This window comes from Schistocerca serialis, chromosome 4 (assembly GCF_023864345.2).
Source record: "Schistocerca serialis cubense isolate TAMUIC-IGC-003099 chromosome 4, iqSchSeri2.2, whole genome shotgun sequence".
NCBI lineage: Eukaryota > Metazoa > Arthropoda > Insecta > Orthoptera > Acrididae > Schistocerca > Schistocerca serialis.
The window spans coordinates 628,345,750-628,367,472 of NC_064641.1; the positions used below are offsets into that span (position 1 = coordinate 628,345,750).

Here is a 21,723-nt window from a genome sequence, read left to right on the forward strand (position 1 = left end):
ATTCTGACAAATATACTGTTAGCAAGGATAAGCCCTTACGTTGAAGACTCCCTAGATGATGCCCAATGTGGATTTAGACCTAACAGATCGACTATTGACAATATATATGTCCTAAGGATGTTGGGTGAAAAGAAATATGAATTCAATCAAAATGTACATATGCTTTTCATTGATTTTAAAAAAGCTTTTGACAGTATCAACAGGGAATATTTATGGAAGTGCATGAGGCAGATTGGCATCCCTAACAAATTGATAAATTTAATAAAATCTTGCACTTTAAACTCAAAATACAAAATAAAAGTAGCTAGCAAACTTTCTGAAGACTTTGAGGTTAAAACTGGAGTCAAACAAGGGGATTCACTCTCACCAGTTCTTTTTAACATAGTAATCAATAGAATAATCCAAAAAGTAAAGCTACTACAAATTGGAGCACAACTGGAAAGCAAAATTAACATTGTAGCATACGCTGATGACATTGCATTATTATCTGACAGTGAGAATGATTTGAAGCTTCTTGCAGCACAATTAATTAAAGCCACAAATGGCACAGGCCTCCAGCTGAATACAGACAAAACAATGTACTTTATCTTATCCCGCTATCCATCAAATAATAATGTACTGCAAATTAATAACACAGCTTTCACAAAGACAAATGAATTTAATTACCTTGGTACAATAGTAACCTCTGACAACTCCATAAAAATTGAAATAGAATCACGAATTCAGAAGGCTAACAAATGCTACTATAGTCTCTTGACAGTTTTCAAAAGCAAGTTAATTTCTAGGAACACCAAACTACAAGTATACAAATCATTGATTATACCAGTACTCACCTATGGATCTGAAACCTGGACTCTCACAAAAAAAGAGGAAAACAGATTAAGAGTATTTGAACGAAAAATTTTGAGAAAAATATTTGGACCCATAAGAGATAGGATCAGTGATGAATGGAGATTGCTAAATAACAATGAAATTTACAAATTATATAAAGACTCCGATATAGTGGCCAAAATTAAAGCCAAAAGACTGAAATGGATAGGGCATGTCATCAGAGCACCACCAAACAGGACCATCAAGAAAGTGACTGAAGAGATTCCCACCGGAAGACGACCTCTTGGACGCCCACGCATGAGATACTTGGACAATATTCAAGACGATCTCAGAAAACTAGGACATGACAGACAGTGGCAAATTACTTGTAAAGACAGAGCAAAGTGGTTCAACATTGTCCATTCTGCAGCAAAAAGCCTTCATGGATTGTAATGCTTAATAATAATAATAATAATAATAATAATAATAATAATAATCTCAGACTTCTGGCAGAGATTGAGTTATTTATCACGAACTAGTGTAAGGTGAGAGACACTCCCTGCACCACTCTGACTTCAAATATTGGAATACTGGATAATATCTTTGCTTCATGTGTGTTTCCTGTCACAATTCTTAGATATAATGTAACACAGTTTGGAGCCACTGAAAAAGTAAAATATCACAAAAGCACAGCATCATTTTGTCCAGTGACAAATGGCCAAGCAGAATGTTATGCACATACTATTAAGTGTGTTATTTGCGCATTGTCTAAAATTGCAGGATAATTACAAGTGAAATTACATATATTCCTTCAGCAATACAGGAAAGCTCCACATATTACAACAATCACCTTCTCATTCCTTGGATGCAGTATACAGACCAGAATTGACTTAGTATGTCCTATTGAAATACATCATTCCAACGATTTTAACATATGCAAGTAGTGTATTTCCTGTCAATCTGTTTAGGGGTGAATAGATTAGAGGCAGAGCTGTTACAATATTTCTATCAGATTGGTTATGAAGGCTACTGTTTCAAGAGCCTTAGTGACTGGATTTCAACACTGCTCAGTACAGTGTGACATTTCATTCAGCAGTATGATGGAATATTATTTCTTCTGGCATTCAGTGCTGCAACTTTCAGTCAGCACAACATTCTTCACTTTGGCAGAACTGTACTGGCAGCCCAATTTATCCCTTGCTATTAGCACTTAGTACAGAGGGAGTTGAAAGGTTCAGTGCTTATTGCAATGGTAAATATGCTCCAAAAGAGGCAGTCTACTGAGCTTTTGTTGCAAGTTGTTAAAAATAAATGGGAATTACAGCTCTTTTTCAAAGAGAAGGATGCTAATTCACGATGTTTATTATGCAGTTGCCTAATTGGGGGCATCACAAATTTGCCACAGAATCCCATTACAACACCATGCACAGACATGCCATTGCAGCATCCCTGAATATGGAAGTTAATAGGAATATTAAAAAAGGGAGGAAGGTTTATCTGTTTAGCAAGAGTAATAGAAGGCAGATTTCACACTACCTAACAGATCAAAACGAAAATTTCTGTTCTGACACTGACAACGTTGAGTGTTTATGGAAAAAGTTCAAGGCAATCGTAAATTGCGTTTTAGACAGGTACGTGCTGAGTAAAACTGTGAGGGATGGGAAAAACCCACCGTGGTTCAACAACAAAGTTAGGAAACTACTGCGAAAGCAAAGAGAGCTTCACTCCAAGTTTAAACGCAGCCAAAACCTCTCAGACAAACAGAAGCTAAACGATGTCAAAGTTAGCGTAAGGAGGGCTATGCGTGAAGCATTCAGTGAATTCGAAAGTAAAATTCTATGTACCGACTTGACAGAAAATCCTAGGAAGTTTTGGTCTTACGTTAAATCAGTAAGTGGCTTGAAACAGCATATCCAGACACTCCGTGATGATGATGGCATTGAAACAGAGGATGACACGCGTAAAGCTGAAATACTAAACACCTTTTTCCAAAGCTGTTTCACAGAGGAAGACCGCACTGCAGTTCTTCTCTAAATCCTCGCACAAACGAAAAAATGGCTGACATTGAAATAAGTGTCCAAAGAATGGAAAAGCAACTGGAATCACTCAACAGAGAAAAGACCACTGGACCGGGTGGGATACCAATTCGATTCTACACAGAGTACGCGAAAGAACTTGCCCCCCTTCTAACAGGCGTGTACCGCAAGTCTCTAGAGGAACGGAAGGTTCCAAATGATTGGAAAAGAGCACAGGTAGTTCCAGTCTTCAAGAAGGGTCGTTGAATAGATGCGCAAAACTATAGACCTATACCTCTGACGTCGATCTGTTGTAGAATTTTAGAACATGTTTTTTGCTCGTGTATCATGTTGTTTTTGGAAACCCAGAATCTACTCTGTAGGAATCAACATGGATTCCGGAAACAGCGATTGTGTGAGACCCAACTCGCTTTATAGGTTCATGAGACCCAGAAAATATTAGATACAGGCTCCCAGGTAGATGCTATTTTCCTTGACTTCTGGAAGGGTTCAATACAGTTCCGCATTGTCGCCTGATAAACAAAGTAAGAGCCTACAGAATATCAGACCAGGTGTGTGGCTGGATTGAAGAGTTTTTAGCAAACGGAACACAGCATGTTGTTATCAATGGAGAGACGTCTACAGACATTAAAGTAACCTCTGGCGTGCCACAGGGGCGTGTTATGGGACCATTGCTTTTCACAATATATATAAATGACCTAGTAGATAGTGTCGGAAGTTCCATGCGGCTTTTCGCGGATGATGCTGTAGTATACAGAGAAGTTGCAGTGAAATGCAGGAAGATTTGCAGCGGATAGGCACTTGGCGCAGGGAGTGGCAACTGACCCTTAACATAGACAAATGTAATGTGTTGCGAATACATAGAAAGAAGGATCCTTTATTGTATGATTATATGACAGCGGAACAAACACTGGTAGCAGTTACTTCTGTAAAATATCTGGGAGTATGCGTGCGGGACGATTTGAAGTGGACTGATCATATAAAATTAATCGTTGGTAAGGCAGGTACCAGGTTGAGATTCATTGGGAGAATCCTTAGAAAATGTAGTCCACCAACAAAAGAGGTGGCTTACAAAACACTTGTTCGACCTATACTTGAGTATTGCTCATCAGTGTGGGATCCGTACCAGATCGGGTTGACGGAGGAGATAGAGAAGATCCAAAGAAGAGAGGCGCGTTTCGTCACAGGATTATTTGGTAATCGTGATAGCGTTACGGAGATGTTTAGCAAACTCAAGTGGCAGACTCTGCAAGAGAGGCGCTCTGCATCGCGGTATAGCTTGCTCGCCAGGTTTCGAGAGGGTGCGTTTCTGGATGAGGTATGGAATATATTGCTTCCCCCTACTTATACCTCCCGAGGAGATCACAAATGTAAAATCAGAGAGATTCAAGCACGCACGGAGGCTTTCAGACAGTCCTTCTTCCCGTGAACCATACGCGATGAACAGAAAAGGGAGGTAATGACAGTGGCAAGTAAAGTGCCCTCCGCCACACACCGTTGGGTGGCTTGTGGAGTATAAATGTAGATGTAGATGTAGACAGAGAATCTAGTTTTAGATAGCAATGAAAAAGTAATACATTACAACAATGGACAGACAGTTTGTAAGTGATTCATTGTTTTGTACACCTAGAAGCACTTTGTGCTAAATTTGCTGGCCTGAAGCATGTGATGAAATTGGAGCTACAAAAAGCAATTTTTTTGAAGTTGCATGGATTATTACACTATCAGGTTGAACAGCTTCAGATGGTGTGGAATGGAGTGTGTAGAGACATTATATATTACTGAGAAGTACATTGATTAAGTTGAAGTGAATGCCTAGAATGGATTTTTGATGTTAGACTCACTATTATTGAATTTCTGAAGGGAAAGGGAAAGCAGGAACAAAAATTAGACGATCCAGAATCATTTGCAGACCTGACATTTATAGCTAATTTGACTGCACACTTGAATGTCCTCAGTAAGACACTGAGAGATGGGAAGAAAATTATTCGTTTTGATGGGGAAAGTGGAAACATTTGAAAAGAAAATCACATTGTGGAAGAAACAATTTCTGACAGAGAACAAGATCAAGTTCTATAAGTTCCCTGGGTTTATAAAAATTTGAATTTTGAAGACCCCATTGTGAAGCTGAAATAATTCAGGAACAGTTCTCCAAACCTTTTAGTAGGTTAAAAACCAAGTATCTGTTTTGAGCTATTTGCAAGACCATTTGCCATTTCAGCTGAAAGTGGTCTGAGCAAGTGCAGATGGAATTGACTGATCTGCTGTAATATCCCTATAAAAGATAAATTATTTTATGTTACAGCTGTCCAGGAGTTATGTGCAGTTTTCCCTCAGGAAGAATTTTCACCTCTCCATAATGACACTGTAAAAATGATATCAATTTTCTGATCAAAATATATCTGTGAAAAGTTTTTTTGATTATGGAACTAAATAAGTCACAATTACATAGCACCCTGAGTGACGCAAATTTATGAAACTTTTTGCAACTGTGTGTGCTGACAGTTTGTACCAGATATAAATTTTATTATGTCTTTAGCAAACCAAAAATAACTAAATAGTGAAAACTTGTTCTGTTTGTCATCTATGTTTTTGAGGAACGTACCCATTGCAGTGTTGTCAGAGTAAGTCGTCATAATAAAATTTGAGTCTAGCTGTATGTGTAAGAAATATTTATTCCACTCCCAAAGGCATGCTCTAGACCATCTGTTTTTGTCTCTGTATCTAAGCTTAAATGTTGTTAGAATTTTAGGAAACAATGTGGTGAGCACAATAATTCTAATGGAATACATTTGCAAACCTAGCTTTTTTTTCAGTTTTGTACACATATTCTCATCTTCCAACAGTCAGAAGCAATATAATATTGCTCTTTATGATGAGTTGCACAGACCTTAAGATTTTTTAATCACCTAATCTATGTAAATAAAAATGTAAATGTTCGCTTGTTCAAGATCGTGTATCTCCGGATCTTCTTGACCAATTACTTTGAATTTTATGTTGGATTCTAATATAGATTGTTTTAGGTACCAGTGTCTGACTCAGAGTGAGCGACAGCAAAACAGCATCTGAACCAGAGTGGGTGGCTGGTATCATATGTGGAAAGCACTGGGAAGCTACCACATTACTATTCCCAAGGTGCACTTGACATGGCCCTCTATGTCCAAAATAATGATTCCGGAGGGAAAACATCCCCTCAATTGGTTCTCCGGGAGGGGAGTACATCGAGGCTAATTGAAAGTGTAAAGATAAAGAAAAAGGAAAGGAAAGAGGAAATGCTAAGGATTGGTACATGGAACATTCGCACCCTCTTACAATCTGGCAAACTGGAAAATGCAAAAAAAGAGATTGAGCAGAACAACTATGTTATTCAGGCGAGGAAAAGAATGGAAGGAATGGAGTATCTTATACAGGTCTACATACCAACCAGCCAACAGAGCAATGATGAGTTTGAAGAGTGCTACAGCAGAATTGAGTCACTGGTGGAGAGAGAGAGAGAGAGAGAGAGAGAGAGAGAGAGAGAGAGAGAGAGAGAGAGAGAAGAAAAAGGCATGAAGCATAATAATGGGAGATTGGAACGTGGTGGTTGAAAAGTTTGGATTGGGTAACAGAAATGAAAGAGATGTGAGAATGGTCAGATTTTGTAAGGAAAACTCACTGGTAGTTAGAAACCCGCTTTTTGAACATCACAAAAGAAGACGGTACACATGGACATCGATTACAGACAATAGTAGATACCAGATCGAGTACATACTAATATAGAGTACATTCCTGTCATGCATGAGAAATGCCAAGACCTATCCAGGAGCAGATATTAACTCTGACCACAACTTGGTTGTAGCAGATGTGCAGGTTAGATTGAAAAGAATGTTGGTAGGTAAAGGGAGAGAGAAGGATGCTCAAAAGGAAAACGGAATAATCTAAAAGCTTGAAGAAGAGTTTTGAGACAAGTGGAAAATTATAGAAAAGACAGAGGGCATAAATGAACAGTGGAACCACTTCAGAGGCACCCTGAAAGCAACCAGTAAAGATGCTGTTGGTCTGGTGAAGTGCAAGGGGAGAAGGAAACCACAGGTTAATGACGACATGATCTTGAAGATGGCAGAAAGGAGAAAATGGAAAAAAAACACACAAACTGATGAAGGAAAAAATACAGAAGACTGAACAATGAGCTGAGAAGAGTATCTGATCAGGCCAGGAAAAAATGGACAAGGGAAATCTGCTCAGAAATTGAGACACTGGAGAAAGAGGGCAAGTATGAAAAGATGTATCGAGTAGCCAAGGAAATAGTATTTCAGGGAAGGAAGAACAAAACAAATACGGAGATAGAAGGGAAAGATGGAACTCTTAAGTGACCCACATGCTTTTTAGAATAGATGGAAAAAATATATTGAAACTCTCTATGAAGCGGATCAAAGACCTTCTGTATTAACAGGATCCACGTTGTCCATCGCACTTCACATAGTGTAGACCGGGAACTGTCTGCTAGGCATGCCCGATGTAAAACTGACTGGGCATGGCTCGTGCTGCCTGAGTTGTTGTTCTGCCGGCAGAGCGCGCGGCCGAATTCTCGTGTGCCCTCTGGTGGACAGGACTTTACTTGCAGCAACTACTGTCCATGACGCGCCATACCGATGTGTGCCTCCCCCGATCTTTCTGGTGGCTACTGCACTCCTCCTCCTTCGGGGGATGAAGCCACTGTGATCCACTGCATCGGAAGGTGGAGTGTCGTGCAGTAGCGATGACCTCCACGTCCATTGGAATGCTGGAGTCGGGGGGACCTGCCAACCCTCAAGCCGGAACCTTCAAATACGATTGGAAGTGACCCACACGAAGAGGCCCCTGTCATCCCACCACCAGAGCCCAGGACAGAACGGGCGACATGCTGTTGAATTCCGGATTCTGGTCCACCTCGGTAGGGGCAAGACCCAGTGGCGGGGATGATGGGAAAGTCACGACCACAGGTGAACCAGCCTCCTGAGAAACCAGGCCTGCGAGGGGGGTCAGCTCTCACTGGGGCATCTCTAATGATGGCGATGCCAGTGCTGGAGCTACTGGAGGCCACCAAGGCTAAGAACCATCGAAGTGTGGTGGAGTCACAGGCGGCAGGGGCGGGTAGCGTCCCCTGAGAAAACAACACAGGTGCCGGCAATGGGGAAGCTGGGGTCGGAGGGTGGGTGCCCAAATGTGGACGTAGCTGATTTTGGTGATGACATACCTCCCGGTCCCCCGCTTGCAAGGTATACAGCCGGCGGCCATTGCGGCGCAGGACCACCACCGGTATCCAACGTGGATTGCGACCAAATCCACGTGCCCAGACCGACATACCCGGTGGAAAGCCAAGTACCCCATTTTGCGAAGACTGGCGAGGACCAGGCCTGAGGAGGTGCAGCATAGTCCTAGGTTCGCACCCATGGAAGAGCTCTGCAGGGCTGTGTTCTCCCATCGGTGTGGTCTGGTACGCCGTCAGGAAGAACGTCAATGCCTCCTCCGCCGGAAATTTGTGCACATACTTTTTCATCTGCGTATTAAATGTGCGCACCATGCGCTCGGCTTCCCCATTCGAACCAGGTCAGCTGCCATTTCCCTGGCGACTCTAGAACTAGTGATTGAGAAGCCATCAACCGCTTGGCGGGACGCCACATCCAAATGAAAACACGTAATCTCTTCCCGATCGAACTTAGGATCCGGGCCCACGGTAAGACGGGAAAGAGCGTTGGCATTGGCATGCTGTCCAGTAGGGAGAAAATGAATGTCATAATGGTACTTAGGGAGGAACAACGCCCAGCGCTGCAGTCTGTGGGCCACCCTATCCGGAATCTGAGAGGCGGGGCCAAATAACGATATCAATGGCTTATGGTCAGTGATTAACTGAAACTTTGTGCCATACAATAAAGGGTGAAACTTGGTAACAGCATAGACAATGGCCAAAGCCTCTTTTTCCACCTGGGAGTAATGGGCCTGCGCGGGACTAAGAGTTTTAGACGCAAACGCCAGTGGCTGCTCGGAGCCATCCGCGTTGCGATGGGCCAGGACTGCCCCCACCCCATACTGCGCAGCATCTGTAGCCAGGACCAATGGCTTATTGGGGTCAAAAGTAGTCAAACAAGGGGCTGACGTGAGGAGGCCCTTCAACGAGGTGACCAATCAAAAGTAACACCCTTGCGCAGAAGGCAGTTGTAAGGGGTCCGTAGGCCCTTACTATAAGTTTGCACTCGGCACAGGTCGAGGGGGCAAACAATCGATAGTGTGTCGTGTTGCGAGGGCGAGTGTAGAGTTGAGAGTAGTTCCCAGGTTGCGAGCCGAGCCGTGCGGAGGCCGGTTGATATAATACGAGGCTTACCGACAAAGGGAGTGGCCATCGCCGCGGTTTAACCCCTTTGTGTTAGAATAATACGGGAAAGTGAAGACGTACAATTACGAGAGTGATCAGGGATATTCTGTGCCGATATTTTTGGTTTCGCGTCTACCGCGCCGGCATCATTTGGATTGCAGTGTTGGATTGTATTAGCGTGTGACGATTATGAATAACGAAGAAGCCTGTGCTGAGATTAGCCGTTATTAAATATGTAGGACGAAGGCAGTGGCTGTCTCCTTCTTTTGGTGTTTTTTGAGATGAATATAGGTTCTTGATTAGTGAAGCTGTGTTGTTGTTCTTCTTGTTACCAGACATTACATTATTACAGCATTGAGAAGGACAAAATGGAATGTAACAACTCCGCAGCAGTCCATTCCGATTGCCAGCCCCATTAGGTACACGGTCACATTAATTAATTATTGTTTGGGCTGCTATCAGATCCCGATCGAGCGGGATACATAAATCGGAGGTGTTACACAGTACAGGGGGGGGGGGGGGGGGGGGGGGCGGGCTATGGTGGAAGCCCTGGGAATGAACCTTTGGTAATAGGCAATCTTGCCAAAAAAAGTTTGTAACTCCTTCAGTGAAGTGGGCCGCAGAAGGTCGACGATACCTTGGACCAAACTTCCTACCGGCTGGACGCCGTGCCGAGAGATGGTGTAGCCCACATACTCAATGGAGGGTTGGAAGAAGTTCAACTTAACGTAGGTTGCAACGCAGGCCCACGGACCTGAATTTGAGAAGGAGGGTTTGAAGGTTGTGCAAGTGTTCCTTCATGCTGCGGTCTGTGACAATTATGTCGTCCAGGTAATTAATACAATGAGGGATGGTCGACGTGACGTGCTCAAGGTAACGCTGAAATACCGCCAGGGCACTGGATATTCCGAAGGCCAACCACTGGTATTGGTAAAGGCCAAACGGGGTGTTGACGACCGCCAGCCATTTAGAGTCCTCATCAAGTGGTATCTGATGATAAGCCTCCGAAAGTTCGATTTTCGAAAAATATTCATAAGAAGGAGGCAAGGGATAAGTGTCCACCACCAATTGGGAATTAATGGTGGCCTTCAAATCGCCACAAAGGCTAATTTTCCCGAAGGTTTCCTGACAATAACGAGGGGCGAAGCCCACTCACTAGAAGAAATGGAAAGAACGACTGTGAGTGCTGTCAGCCGGTCTAGCTCTGCTTTTACCTGAGGGCGGAGAGCCAAGGGGGATCTGCCGTGCGCATAGAAAACGCCTTCAACGTTAAGTGAGCTTCAAAGTCTGAAACATGCCCCAGGCCCTCCTCAATGATATCCTTAAATTCAGAGGTCAAAGATTTCAATGATTGATAGGGAACATCTTCGGAGACCAACTGTATGGTGTCTGCGATAGAAAAACCGAAAGCTTGAAAGGCATCCAATCCAAAAATCTTAGCGGAGCTCGCATCACTGACAACAATAAAAGTAAGACGCCGAATGACTGATTTGTAAGCAACGTCGGAAGTGAATTGACCCAGTAGGGGAATGAACTGTTTACCATAACCGCAGAGAGACCGGTAAACTGGCGCCAACGGGGGCGACCCAAGGTCGAAATAAGTTTGTGAATTCAACAAGGAAACTGCCGCGGCTGCACCTACTTGCAGTTGTAATCAGCGTAACAGAACCGACACCTCGATAATGAGTTTGTGTGCCGATGTGTCGGGAGCCTGGCCCGATGAAACTTCCTGAATATCAATGTCCATGTCCTCTGTACCTGCATCCTTCAATTCTTCTGAGGCTGAGTGGCAAACTTTAGCAATGTGTCCTTTTTTGTTACATTTGCGACAAACGGCCCAACGCTGGGGGCACTCTGACCGATCATGATGTATATAGCACGACGCACAGGGCGGTAACAGGGGCCGGCGGCCGGAACTCTGTTTACGCGCTGTGCGGGAGCGGCTGTAACGGCTGGATTGTACCACTCGCACGTCGTCCACCCCGGACGCAGTGGACACGGCCATGCCACCCTGAACCGCCGCGACATCGCACCACTCTTCCAACTGTTGATTTCATACGGTTGAGCAACAGACAAGACTTCCTCAAGGGAAGGGTCTTCCAACTGCACGGCCTGCTGCCGGACCTCCCTATCAGGAGCTGAATGAAAAATGACGTCTCACACCATAACGTGGGCATACGACTCTCGCGACTGCTCCATGACAAAATGACACTTGCGACTAAGGCCGTGCAGGGTAGCGGTCCATGCCCGGTAGGACTGATGGGGCTGTTTCTTGCACTGATAGAACTCGACCCTAGTCGCCACAACATGCGTGCGGTGGCGATAATATGAAGACAGCAATGAACACAATGTGTCAAAAGACAAGGATGAGGGTTCCTGCAATGGCGCTAGCTGCCGCAAAACTTGATACAGCAAAGGAGATATCTAAGACAAGAAAAGAGCACAACATACCTCCGCATCGGCAACATGAAATGCCTGGAAATTCTGCCAAAGGCGATGTTCATATGTGTCCCAATCCTCCGCCATCTCGTCATATGGGGGAAAGGGAGGAGGGAACGGCGCTGGAGCAGACTGCGTGAAGAGCAACGCTGGAAGCACTTGTTTCATGGCTGCCATGAGCTCCGTCTGCTGCTCAACCAAAACCCGCACTAAATCCTCCATGCTGTGAATAAGCTGCGAAACCGGAACAACACCGCAACACATGAAAGAATGACCATACTCGTCACCAAGTGTGTATTAACATGATCCACGTTGTCCGGCGCACTTCACATAGTGTACACCGGGAACTGTCTGCTAGGCATGCCTGATGTAAAACTGACTGGGCACGGCCTGTGCTGCCTGAGTTGTTGTTGTTCTGCTGGCAGAGGGCGTGGCCAAATTCTCGCATGCCCTCTGGCGGACGGGACTTTACTTGCGGCAACTACTGTCTGTGATGCGCCGTGCCGATGTGAGCCTCCCGCGATCTTTCTGGTGGCTACTCCACCTTCTGTTCTGCAGATCAAGAAGGAAGAATCAGTAAATGAAGATGAAAGAGGAGATTTTATCCTAGGTTCAGAGGTAAATAATGCATTGGGAGAACTTAAAAACAACAAAGCGTGTGGTGTAGATGACATTTCGGCAGAAATCTTAAAAAGTTTAAATGAAACCGGCGAAAATGTGTTGACCTCTCTCTGCAACTACATCTATGACAAAGGGGAATGGCCAGAAGACTTTCTTGTAAGTATAATAGTCCCTATCCCAAAGCATGATAATCCTAAAAAGTGTGAAGACCACAGGACAATCAGCCTAATATCACAGGCAGCAAAAGTAGTTCTTCGAATTCTGAATAGGAGGCTATATGGAATGCTGGAAGAAACACTTGGTGAAGAACAATATGGTTTCATGAGGGGAAAGGGAACACAAGATGCCATTTGTCTCTCACCAATCATATTTAACATCTATCTGGAGAAAGTACTTGAAAGCTGTTTGGATGGGACAAGAGGCTGACTCAACAAAATAAAAAAAAAATTAGAGTTCCTTCCACATGAATATTAAATAAAATAATAGGTGGGCAGAAAATTGAATGTATAAGATTTGTAGCTGACATGGCGATCCTCACAGGAACTCAAGAGACACTGACTCAAATGCTAAATTATCTGAATGAAGCCTGTGCAGCATATGGTATGAAAATTAATAAAAAGAAAACCAAAAGCACAGTCATAGGCCAAAAGAAAAGAAATGTGAAAATTAAGTTGGTGTCAGAAATCATAGAACAGGTAAGAGCATTCACGTATTTGGGAAGTTGGATTAAAGAAGACATGGATTGCCAACAACATAACAAAGTGACAATGGCTCTGACAATAGAGGCATTTCAAAAGCAGAGAAGACTCCTGACTAGTTGTTTAAACAAGGAATTAAGGAAGCAACTGGTTAAGTGATTAATATGGAGCATGGCCTTGTGTGGAGCAGAAATGTGGACGTTGAGAAAGCAGGATGAGAAGTGAATTGAAGCTTGTGAAATGTGAATATGGCGTAGAATGGAGAATATCAGCTGGACTGATAAAGTTAGGAATGAAGAATTACTGAGGAGAGTTGGAGAAGAACGGAGGATGCTGCTGACGGTGAAGAACAGGAAACTAAACTGGATAGGCCACAATCTGAAGAGATTGCCTCCTAGTAGAGGCAATTGTAGGTTTCGTTCCGGGAAAGAGAGGGAAGGGCAGAAGAAGGTTCGAGATGCTGGATGATGTCAGCAGGCCACAAAGAGGGTACCAAAGAGTGAAGAGGAACGCAGAAGACAGAGAAGCATGGAGGGCTATGCAAAAACTTACATATAACATATATTCAAGAAATAGCTAAAAGAACACACACATGTAGAAATGGAACATTGTGTCAAAATTTCAAAGCAATCACTCAAAAACTTTCGGAGATTTGCGATTAGGAACAACCAAGTTTTATATATAAGTGCAAACAAAGATGTTTGTTTCTTCAAAATCTCAAACCTCCGAAAATTATCATGGATTGCTTTGAAATGTTGACACAACATCGCATCCGAATAAGTGTTTTTATGTACCTACTGGAATGCTATCTGGTATGTGTGTACTAAAAGAGGAAAGTTATAACACACACGCGCGCGCACACACACACACACACACACACACACACACACACACACACACACACACACACACAAAATATAGTGAAACATGGTACGCAAATAGGAAAATTGTATTGGTTTACGATTAGAATAGAATCTGAATTCCCAATAACAATAAACAAGACTCCAGGTTTATGATTAGAATATCACTTTAGAATCTGAATTTCCAATAACAATAAACAAGGCTCAAGGTCAGAGAGAGGGAGGAAGAGGAGATGGGGGCAAGGGTGGGAGAAAATGGCCATAGAAAACAGGAAGGAGGAGATGAACAGAGATTGGGGGGCGGGGGGGGGGGGGGGGGGGGCAGTAGGAGTTGATGAAAAGAGGGAGGGAGGAAAAGATGGACAGAGAGAAGAAGAAGAAGAAGAAGAAGAAGGTGGGAAGAGAAAGGGGAAGGGGGAGATGGACAGAGACAGAGAAGAGAGAAGGAGATTAGGATGTATATCCAATTCCCACATATACTAGAAACAAGCTGTGTCTTTTCGTTCTTTTCCATTTAAGCACACCAAGCCACAGCAAAGCATGGCCTGGTACAGCTAGCATAGCATAAAATAAAATAAAGCTAAATGCAGGCCATTCAATGTTCCTTGTGCAATTGCCTTGCCACCTAATGTAGCATCAATAAGCCATAAATACAACTTCGAAATCTAACGTGGCATGCAAGAGCTCTGCATGCATTCAGAATTCTTTGCCATCCCTATAGTACACAGACCAGAGTGGTGTTCCTAATTCCACAGGTCTTCTTACATCTGACAAAAAATAAGAAATTGGATATCCCTATAAATTTAGATGATAATTAAAAATAAAATTGATTAATTATTCTTTCTATGAACTGTCTGCTTATCTACACATCTACACTGAAGGACTGAAGATTTCTCTTAACTGTATGACAAGTAAGAATGTTCATTGTAAATCTGTGTCTATTCTAGTCAAGTCAGCTAAAAAAATTAGAAGAAAAAAATTTGGTAGTTGCAAATTTGGTAGGAAGGAGTGTCATGAACAACTTTCTAAAATTGGGATCAGTGGGTATTAGTGCAGGGGTGATGGAGGAGAGTGGGGTAGGTGTTAGGTGGGCATTAAAAGGTCATTTTTTATGTCTCTCCCAAATAACTCAAAAACCGTAGTTTATGGTGAAAGTGTTTTCCATTACAAAATTAAACTACACTAAATTTCGTACATAAAAGGTCCTCTTCATTTTTTATTGACCTAGTAGTTTTTTCATTGCAGGCGCTGGGAAAAAAATATCACAGGATGTTAAAAATAGTGTTTTAATGATATGAAATTAATGTGTAATCACACAATGGAAAATACAGGATAGAATAATGATAATATTATGAAAAGGATACATTGCTACTCATGAGTCAGTCTCTCTAGTCGTCTACCACCTCCCACACACCCACCGTCTGGCCACAAAGGAGCACAGCCACACCGTTCAGTACCATCCACGAGTGGGGCAAGTAAATCACATTCTCTACCATGGTTTCAAATACCTCTCATCATCCTCTAAAATGAAGAATATCCAACCCACTATCCTTTCCACCCCTCCCACAGCAGTGTTATGCTGCCTATAGAGCTTATGCAATAGCCTCATTGATCCGCACTCCATCCCTGCTCCCAATCCCTTTGTCTTATGGCTCCTATCTCATACATCCTCCCACTATGACCTACTCTAGTCCAGTCACAAGCATCTTCTATCCAGCCATGTGTTCTAGAAACTAAGCTGCAACCACTGTGCTGCTTTCTAGATGGGCATGACATCCTGTCTGTCTGCTGAATGGCCACGACAAACTGTGGCTAGGAGATAGCTGGACCACCCAGTTGCTGAAAATGCTGCCCAACACAACATGCCTCACTTCAATGAATGCTTCCCAACCTGCGCCATCTAGATCCTTCCTACCAACACCAGCTTTTCTGAATTGCACAGGTGGGAACTCTCCCTGCAATATATCCTATGTTCCTGTTAACTCCCCTGGCCTCAATCTTCGCTAATCCCTATCCTTCACCTACCCCTTCCCTGCTTCCACTCCAGCACTACACAGTCTTCTATTGCTCCATCGCACCCACTAGTCTTTTTCCCCTCTTCTACTTCTCTCCCTTCAGCTCACTTTACCCCTCCCCCTCCTTTCAAACTTTCTGCTACCCTTCGTCTACACATCCCATCTTCCTCCTTATCCCCACCACCCACAGATTGCTTCTCCCATCAGTCACATTATTTGTATGCAGTCTGGCCTCAGGAGCCACAGACAGTGATATATATAATAGAGGGAAACATTCCACATGGGAAAAATATATCTAAAAACAAAGATGATGTAACTTACCAAACGAAAGCGTTGGTATGTTGATAGACACACAAACAAACACAAACACACACACACAAAATTCAAGCTTTCGCAACCCATGGTTGCTTCATGAGGAAAGAGTGAAGGAAAGAGAAAGATGAAAGGAAGTGGGCTTTAAGGTAGAGGGTAAGAAGTTATTCCAATCTCGGGAGCGGAAAGACTTACCTTAGGGGGAAAAAAGGACAGGTATACACTTGCGCGCGTGCCCACACACACACACACACACACACACACACACACACACACACACACACACATATCCATCCGCACGTATACAGACACAAGCAGACATGTATAAAGGCAAAGAGTTTTGCAGAGATGTCAGTCGAGGTGGAAGTACAGAGGCAAAGATGTTGAATGACAGGTGAGGTATGAGCGGCGGCAACTTGAAATTAGCGGAGGTTGAGGCCTGGTGGGTAATGGGAAGAGAGGATATATTGAAAGGCAAGTTCCCATCTCCGAAGTTCAGATAGGTTGGTGTCAGTGGGAAGTATCCAGATAACCCGGATGGTGTAAGACTGTGCCAAGATGTGCTGGCCGTGCACCTAGGCATGTTTAGCCACAGGGTGATCCTCATTACCAACAAACACTGTCTGCCTGTGTCCATTCATGCGAATGGACAGTTTGTTGCTGCTCATTCCCACATAGAAAGCTTCACAGTGTGGACAGGTCAGTTGGTAAATGACGTGGGTGCTTTCACACGTGGCACTGCCTTTGATCGTGTACACCTTCCGGGTTACAGGACTGGAGTAGGTGGTGGTTGGAGGGGTGCATGGAACTGCCCCGGTGTAAAACCTGTCCCATGCACCCTCCCACCACCACCTACCCCAGTCCTGTAACCCAGAAGGTGTACACGATCAAAGGCAGAGCCACATGTGAATGCACCCACGTCATTTACCAACTGACCTGACTACACTGTGAAGCTTTCTATGTGGGGAATGAGCAGCAACAAACTGTCCATTCGCATGAATGGGACACAGGCAGACAGTGTTTGTTGGTAATGAGGATCACCCTGTGGCTAAACGTGCCTTGGTGCACGGCCAGCACATCTTGGCACAGTGTTACACGTCCGGGTTATCTGGATACTTCCCACTGACACCAACCTATCAGAACTCCGGAGATGGGAAACTTGCCCTTCAATATATCCTCTCTTCCTGTTACCCACCAGGCCTCAACTCCGCTAATTTCAAGTTGCCGCCGCTCATACCTCACCTGTCATTCAACAACATCTTTGCCTCTGTACTTCTGCCTCGACTGATATCTCTGCCCAAACTCTTTGCTTTACATATGTCTGCTTGTGTCTGTATATGTGCGGTTGGATATGCGTGTGTGTGCGAGTGTATACCTGTTCTTTTTTCCCCCTAAGGTAGTAAGTCTTTCCGTCCTGGATTGGAATGACTCTTACCCTCTCCCTTAAAACTCGCATCCTTTCGTCTTTCCCTCTTTCCTGAAGAAGCAACTGTGGATTGTGAAAGCTTGAATTTTGTGTGTGTGTTTGTGTGTCTATCAACATACCAACACTTTTGTTTGGTAAGTTACATCATCTTTGTTTTTATATAGAGGGAAACATTCCACGTGGGAAAAAATATATCTAAAAACAAAGATGATGTAACTTACCCGAACAAAAGCATTGGTATGTTGATAGAGACACTAAGAAACACAAACACACACACAAAATTCAAGCTTTCGCAATCTACGGTTGCTTCATCAGGAAAGAGGGAAGGAGAGGGAAAAACGTGTTCTAGAAACTAAGCTGCAACCACTGTGCTGCTTTCTAGATGGGCATGACATTCTGTCTGTCTGCTGAATGCCCACGACAAACTGTGGCTATTCCCTCTTTCCTGATGAAGCAACTGTGGGTTGCGAAAGCTTGAATTTTGTGTGTGTGTGTGTGTGTGTGTGTGTGTGTGTGTGGTGTGTGTGTGTGTGTGTGTGTGTGTCATTTCTATTTTAGGAGGAGGACTGTTGTGCAAAACCTCAAATGTATAGGTTTTTTTTGTTGTGCCTGTCTGTGACACAGTGTCTCCTCTACCTGGTATGTAGTAATCTATCCTTTTCATAAAATTAGTGTTTACTGTTAAATGAAGTGGGTTAAGAACAAATACAGAATGTGTATACCATGTCTAGGTGCAGTAGAGCTAAATTGTATTCTGGAGCAGTAACAGGGTGGAGGAGCGAAGTGGAGCATAGAAGTATGAGGAAAAGTGGGTTGTCAGAATGTGATCATGCAATTTCCTTCACCACAGGTCTGCAAATTGAAGAGGGACTGGCTACCCCACTGCATCACATGAGTGTTTTGCAAAGTTACACCAACCCTCTGAAGTGCACTATATGAATCAGCAGTGTACAGACATACCAGGGAATATTTATTATCCAGAAGGTGTGTTAACACTACATGGAATACAGATCTGACTTAGTGATGATACTAATGTAAGAAATGCACATGGACAGAATGCACGTAAATCTCTGCACAGTGTTCTACACTGCTAAAGGGAAAACTAATTCTTAGTCATGCTGTATGGCAGCTGTAGCATTTCTATTTACAGACACTCTACATCTCCCCAGCATTTCCTGTCCAGTTCTTTTATGTGAGAAGACAAAATAACTTCACTGAGCTCATGTGTATACAGAGGAGTTACTTTCAGTTTATTAAGTAAGTACTTATTTTCAATCGTTAAGTGAGCTTCTATGTAACATACATTCCTATGAACAAAGTCTGAGAATGCAAAGGCGATGCTTCAGTGACTTTTGTAATTTGGTGGGAAAGGGACTGGATCGGTAAACACTTTCTGCATTAGTATTATTATTAAATCATATCTGTATCCTCGTAATGTTAATACCCTTCGTGGAAAATTCACATTCTCCAGGCATGTCTGCACACTGTGTCGCCAATGATTCTTAAGGTGTGCTGCAGAGGGTTGGCATAACGTTGTGGAACACCATGTAGTTAGTTACTTCATGTGGCATAGTGGGGTAGATAAGAATGGGGAATGACCTACTTTCTTTTCAGTTTGCAGACCTATGATGGAGGGAATTGCATGACCACATTCCAGTGATCTACCTTCCTTCATGCTTCTACCCTTCACAACCCTTCTCCCCCCCCCCCCCCCCCTCCATCCTGTCATCCTGTTACAGGCCCAGAACACAATTTATCCCTTAGAACAATTCTACTGCATTTAGATGTGGTATAGACAACTGTCATTTGTTCTTAACCCACTTTATTTAACATTAAAAATCAATTTTACAGTATTAAACACTTTTTAATAATCTGCAATTTTCCCATCCTTTGCAGTGCAGAAACTTGTAATAAATGAACAGGATCTTCTCCATAGGAAATTTAACGTAGTTTAATTTTGTACTGGGAACGATTTTCGCTACAAGCCACAGTTTTTGAATTAGTCAAGTAAAACATTTGAAAATGACCTTTAAATGTCCCTCCCCCCACCCCCACCTACACGATACTATATTGTTCATGCTCTCCTCCCTACCACTGTACAAAAAATTGTGCCTATAAGACTTTTTCCCCTATTCTATTGTTTCCGGTCTTCACTCACTGGGCTATTCCTATGAAACATAGATAATTGTTGCTTTATAATACGTATTAATGTGGTAACGTAGTTATTAATCCTTTGGTAGTTACTAGGGTCAAATGTCCTGTCTGTCCGGCTGGCTAAGAGGATGAACATTGTGCATCTCACCAGTGGGCGGCTGACACAACCCTACGACCACTGCAGGCCAATCAGACGTTCCAGTGCACACAGAAGCAGTCTTTAATAATACTCTTTATAAAATCAGTATCACACTATGCAGTCACAGTGGTTGCAGTTTCTTTTAGCCACAAAAGAGAACTTCAAAACTAATCCAAGTCTTCCGTTATAAGTTTATCCTGAGGGTGACAAAAAATTATTTTATAAAAACTGTAATAACTTTTTTATTTGTTTGTTTGCATGGCCATCATCCACAGGAAGCACAGGAAGCACAGAAATATTCGTTTTGTAAATAAAAACTGCCTTTTCTTGTTGCAATGCATTTTATTTCTTCCAGGCACATTCCACATTTTACTTTGAGGCATCATTCTACATTCCACTGAAGATGCCTTAAAGTAAAAGGTGAAATGTGTCTGTAAGAAATAAAATACATAACAGCAAGAAAAGGTGGTTATTATTTACAAAACGAATATTTTTTATTTGTAGTTGCAAAATTCCGTAACTTAAGATTTACATTACTGATATATTTGCCTATAACCTATTAAAATCTCATTAACACCAGACAAATAGATTTCAAGATAAACAGTTTTAAAGAAAACAGTTCCTAGTTTCCTAGTGAAGACACCCATTAACTGGCCGTACATACCGCACTGTTCTGTTTTTGTAACATCTGATATGTCAGTTCATTAGGATAATTCATGCGCTTTAGACTATATATGTTGTGTCATTTGTCTGTGTAGGTTAGGAAATCAAACTGTATCTACTAGATTGACTGGTGAGCAGAAAGGAATGATGAACAGGTGAAAGCTGTACACTTTCCGACATCACAAAGGACGGCAGGTAACAGTGTTGTCAGGAATGTTGAACTGCACACAACAGCAAGTTGCTATTCTATTGTGCACCTTTACCAGGCGTACATGACTATCCTTAACTATTAGAACTTTCTCCCTGCCGGACATAAACTAATATCCGTAGCTGTCTGGAAATTCACTTGCTGGGCTGACATGTATGCCCATGGCCATCTGGATGCTCTAACTGCACAGCATACATGTAAATCCATAGCCACAAAAGGTTTAAGCTAAGAATAATAAATAAACATCATAACTTCAAAAGCAGCAGCTTTCTCCAAACAGCAGCTCTTCTGTTAATTTTACTATGCTATATTAAGCTTGAAACATTCCCAGTAATGTATTTTGCCAATGGTTAATTATTAATTTAATACCTACCACCTGTTTTGCTATGTTAATGTATGCACTGACTAGTTCATTACCTCTAATAATGCCATTTCATGATGGAATGTACTGAACATGACGAATTTAATGAATGAGTGAAAAGGTAACTAACAGTAGAGAAAGACCCTCTTTCCTACATTTGATGTTGTCTTTCTTAGAATTCACAAGACACAAACTCATTCAGTTCTTACGTATATATGTATTGCTTAACAGTTTATAATAAATACTATATAACATACCTCAATCCCGGTAATAAAGCTGTACTTATAGCCTGTTTAGACAATGGGCAAGACACTGCAGATGAAAAAGCTTCAATTAGGGCCTTAGCCAAGTCCACACGACGAGTTGCGTTTGACAGTTGCGAAGCAAAAGCTGCGGTTCCAGCTAACTGTGGCAAAATTACTGTAAACACAAAAGAAAAATATCAGTAATTTAGCCGAGTTGAAACCAGTTCTATCAATGGTGAATATAAGAGGCGAGTCAATACATGTTTGAACCATGGCAACAAACAGTCATTGCTTGACAGTTCATGCGCGAGTGTGATTTTAGCATTCCTGCATTATGTATGTTAAACATCAATTGTAATCACTTTTAAATTGCATTCTTGTTTTTTAAAAAACATTCCTTTAATA

The 21,723-nt window shown here is 42.7% G+C and overlaps 1 protein-coding gene across 1 annotated transcript in view; it reads right to left on the minus strand.

Annotated features, from left to right (window-relative positions):
• The window catches only part of LOC126475452 (RAB11-binding protein RELCH homolog), a 120,633-nt gene that overhangs the window by 8,195 nt on the left and 90,715 nt on the right, over nucleotides 1-21,723 (minus strand). The window contains exon 18 of the mRNA XM_050103326.1: nucleotides 21,331-21,493. Within this exon, the coding sequence (XP_049959283.1) occupies nucleotides 21,331-21,493 (163 nt within the window). The remainder of the gene's footprint in view (nucleotides 1-21,330; nucleotides 21,494-21,723) is intronic.